General features: G+C 29.0%; 2 protein-coding genes across 2 annotated transcripts; both read right to left on the minus strand.

Moving 5' to 3' along the window:
• Positions 1-349: 349 nt before the first annotated feature.
• Positions 350-1,687, minus strand: EIN_394270 (hypothetical protein; the record flags this gene model as incomplete). Its single annotated transcript, XM_004256963.1, has 1 exon — positions 350-1,687. The coding sequence occupies one exon, from the start codon at positions 1,685-1,687 to the stop codon at positions 350-352; it is 1,338 nt and encodes a 445-aa protein (XP_004257011.1).
• A 183-nt stretch (positions 1,688-1,870) lies between these two features.
• On the minus strand, positions 1,871-2,380 carry EIN_394280 (hypothetical protein; the record flags this gene model as incomplete). Its single annotated transcript, XM_004256964.1, has 2 exons — positions 1,871-2,324; positions 2,346-2,380. The coding sequence occupies 2 exons, from the start codon at positions 2,378-2,380 to the stop codon at positions 1,871-1,873; spliced, it is 489 nt and encodes a 162-aa protein (XP_004257012.1).
• Positions 2,381-4,638: the final 2,258 nt, after the last annotated feature.

The raw sequence follows: 4,638 nt of genomic DNA on the forward strand, positions 1-4,638 counted from the left end.
GGTTATCTGCTTGTGATTTTAATATTAAAATTACTAAAATAGGAATAAACACTAACACATTTAATTTATCACTATAATTATACATTTAATTAATGTACTATATAATTAAAAATACGTTTTACGAATTCGTATCAAATTAAATTTTTTAAAAAGAGTTTGATTCTAACAACAACAGCAAAGCAAAATTTCTTTACTACAACACTTTTACAAATACTGAATATAACTCTCCTCTTTAATTAAAATATACCAATTGTTGTTTATGTAATGTATTAAAAAATTGTATTTATAACAAATGTAATATTATTTAAATACGACAAGTGACCATTAAAAACAATTTTTAAACGATAAATCATGACTTGGTCTCTTCAATGATTTTATTGACCAGCTCTTCGCCGTATCCGAATTGAGCAAGGTACTTCATTGCTTTTTCCTCAAGCAAAGCCCACTCGACTTCTCTATCAGCATAATACTTTCTCAGTATCACAATTGCAATTGCTGTTGTTACGCATTGTGTGTCCACTTTTTCATTCACAAATTTTTTTTGAATTGGTTCAAATTCATCAAAAATAGAGATAACATTTTCAAATCTTCCATCAAATTTTTGTTTGTTGATTAACTGATTATATTTATACTCATTTTTATCGGTATCATCGACGTCTTTTTTGCCTCTTTCTCTTTCCGGTTTATAACGGGAAGATCGGGTTGGCGGTACAAACTCATAAGCTCCTCTAATAATAGTTGGTTTGGATTGATTGTGTTCTATTTGACTGATATCAACTTGTTTTACTGAGTCTGTCTCCACTTTAGTTGACTTGTCTATTGCAACAAAAGTTGTGTATTTAGACAGGACGTTGTATTTTAGTGACAATTTCACACACTTCTCTTTCTCCTCTTTCGACTCCAACACTTTCAATTTCTCGAATGCTTTAAATTGTCCCAGAATGGTGTCTTTAATTCGTACCTTTTCGGTGGACGTCAATGTCACTTTCTTCTCTCCAACATTTCCAGTTAACGTCCCCTCAACTTTTGAGTCACTTGTTGTATCGAAGAACGCAAAAGTCTCTTTGTTGAAGATCCCAACAACTTCTTCACTTTTCCCGTCTTCAAAAACACCGGTTGTGAGTGTCACTTTCCCATTTTTGATTGCAGGCAACAAGACCTTGTTAGTAATTTTTGAAAGTTCTCTTCGCAAATTTTTGGTGTCTCTGACTACAACAGAAATGCCACCACCCACATTTCCAATGTCTTTGATTAAGTCTGAGTCGACGCCGTTGCCAAGTCCAATGCAATGGACTATCGCCTTTCCTCTGTTGTCTTCTAAATACTTGAGAATCTCAATCTTTTTATTTTGCCTAACCTGTCCGTCTGTCAGTAAAATGATTTGACTTTTCTGTGCCATCGCACTTTTTAGTGGTTCCAAGATGTTTGTTCCGCCATAGTTGCTTTCAAAATTCTCGACAGCTTTCGACGCAAAGTCAAAAGAAGTCTCGTCGTATTTTTTGAGACCAGAAAACAGCGAGTCAAATTGTGACCCAAATGAAATGATGTCAAATGTGCTGTCTGTTGGAAGTTGTCGCAAAAAGAGTTGTAAAGCACTCTTGAGAGACTCAATTCCTTTCCCACACATACTCCCAGATCGATCACATATAAAGATCACATCAACTGGTCCAACCTTCTCGTCACTCATAAATACAGACAAGCCAGTCTTCTCCTCGAGGTCTTCATCGTCTGTGATGTAAATCCCATTTTTATTTTACCGAGTTGTATCGATGTGATCTCACCCAACTTCTTTGTAAAAGTGCTTTTGGGTGATGAAATATCACCAACATACTCGATCGTAACTTCAGCATCAGTTTCTTCTTTTTTAGTTTTAGTTGATGTAAGAACTAAATTGTCGTCGACAACGGAAAGGGCGTGTGACGTATATTATTTTACACTCAGCAGTTTTGGTTGTGTCCAAATTGCCTAGTGAAAGAATGAGAGTGCGATCATCTGTTTTCTGGATGTCTGAAGTCGAATATCCAGAACTTTTTGCATCTGCTATTTCTTTCTTAGCAGCTTCAATCTCTTTGAGCGACGAGATCACCTCTATGTCGTTCACTTTGTATGAGTACCCAACTATGGCACTCTGGTTGTCATACTCAAAGCTGGTTGAAAGGTCAATTGGTGTTGGGTTTGTGTTAGTCACAAAGTGTGTTGCAGTCACTCTTGCAAAGCACCCAATCACCTCAATGTTGAAATTGATTTTTGAGAACGTGACAAGGGATGTTTTTTGTTCTGGTGAAGCCAGTTTATTAATAAGTTTGAAGTAAAGCAACATCTTTCTTTTTAAAAGATGTTATAACCTTATATTATGAGTTATGAGGTTTTTGATTTCCATTAACAAAAAAATATTTGTTAATTAGGAATGATGTTTAGTTAAATTTGTTTTGTATTTTTTGGCATTATAAATATTTATTTACAGTCAAAGTCACTTATTTGTGGGTTTTCTTGCACAAAAAGCTGTCTATTTGTAGGTTTTGCTAAGAATTTGGAAGAATATTCTTTGATTTATTCTTATTATCAAAAATTAATAAAAATAACCATAATTTTAGTTTTTAGTCTTTTACTAAAGTCTGCTTGTAAATGGTTGTCCACGTGACAAAATAAATACACAAAATAAGCCTTAAAAAATAGGAATTAGAAAAAAGTTGGGAAACCAAATAAAATTAAATAATAGTGTTTTTGGAGATTTTTCAACAGTTTCCCATAATATTACAATTTTAATGGTCCAAATTTTTATTATTATCGTTTTTAGACTGATAATATAATTACAGATACGAGTCTAAAGTTTCGACGAATACTAAGATTTCGTTTTATTATTTGAATACTATTTGAATAATAATGAACAAGGTTTTTAATTATTTTCAAAAAAACGTCCAAATACAATTATTATAAATAATTTATACAATGGTATAAAAATTATTAATTATTAGACGAAACCTCAGTACCACATATGTAATTATCAATCAAAAAATATTATTAATTATAGTATTTTTTAAATAAAATATAAAAACAATTATTAAATATTGAAACCATTATAACAGAAACTTAAAATAATTAAATTAAATGAGTTAAAAAAATACAAAAGAAGTCTTATTCCATATTAGATTTTGTTTCAGATACACCCAAAAAATAAAGTTATTTTAATTTATTTCAATTAATTATTCAGTTTCGAGAAGATACAACCTATTTGTATGTTTTGAATTTGATTGGTCAGTTAACCCACAAATAAGCGACTTTGACTGTATATAATTGCTCTTAATTTTTGTAGAAAACTAGAAATAAAAATGAATAAACAATTTAAATAAAATATATTATGTATATTAGAATTATAGTATGTAAACAATTAAGATGATATTGGGGATAGTTTTTTAATTTTATCAATGTCAAAAGTTTACATTGACTCTATGGAAACTGAGTATATGTTCATTGTTAATAAAAAGTTTGAAAAACGCATTTTACAATTTGTTTGTGTACATGTTTTATTGACATTTTTTCCTACCTTGGGGTGAATCCTTTGTTTAAGAGCAAAAACAACATTGAGTCGACCGAGTAAAAAATAAAATGACATTAAGACGCATAAAGAGTTGAGAGGCAAATTTAAACTTGATATTGGTTACAATAATTATAATCTTTTGATTTATAACAAAATCATAAGATATTATTATAATAATCATATTTATAATAATAATAATAAAAACTGATAAAAAAAATACAATTATTAAAAATATAAATTGATCACAATGATAACAATATTTTGTTGAGCGACGACGGAGTGTTTGTCGAAAAGATAACGGTTGACAAAAATCGAACCTTATTTATTTCACATTGCAATAACATTAAAATGGAACTAAAATTCAAAAATGTTGTTTAACCACTGTTGAAACCTTTCAATTTGTTTATAGTTTGTAAATAATTACAAAAATTAAGAATGAATTACGACCTTAAACTCTTATAAAAATAATGGTTTGTGTTTTATTGGAATATAAATATTGGCAACAGGAAAAGTGCTAACAATTTAAATTAATTCCAAAATGGCAATCAATTTATTTTTTCGTTATTTTTTGTTCAAATCTTGAGGATTATGTCTCTGTTGTTGTAATATTTTTGAATAAGATATTGTGTGTCAAAATATCCCTATAAAAATGAAACAGGTTTACAGTGGTTTTATAAAGAAAAAACAAAATAAACATTTTTATGGTTTTTGAAAAAAAAATAAAAAATGAATGTGATAATTATTTATTTTTATAACTATTGAATTTATATTTTATTAACAAATATTAAGAATTTTAAGAATTTTTAAATATTTAAACTGTGATTTTAATCAGATGTTTTATAAAAAACAAATCTATAAAACAAACTATAAACACATTTAATGAGTTTTCCAATTTACTTGTTCAGAGCTTGTTTAGTAGGCGCAACACATACTGGTAAAAGTACATTATTAAAAACTCAAAAAGGTGTTTTTCAGCAAAAAGAAGAATACATTAGAACAATTGGTGTCGATTTTTTAGTTGGTTTTTTATTTTGAAAATAAGAATATTTATCATTAGAAGAGAACTTTTATGGTTGACCGTCAAGTTGTATCTATGATTC

The sequence above is a fragment of the Entamoeba invadens genome, assembly GCF_000330505.1.
Source record: "Entamoeba invadens IP1 unplaced genomic scaffold scaff_1105074724352, whole genome shotgun sequence".
Classification (NCBI taxonomy): Eukaryota; Evosea; order Mastigamoebida; family Endamoebidae; genus Entamoeba; species Entamoeba invadens.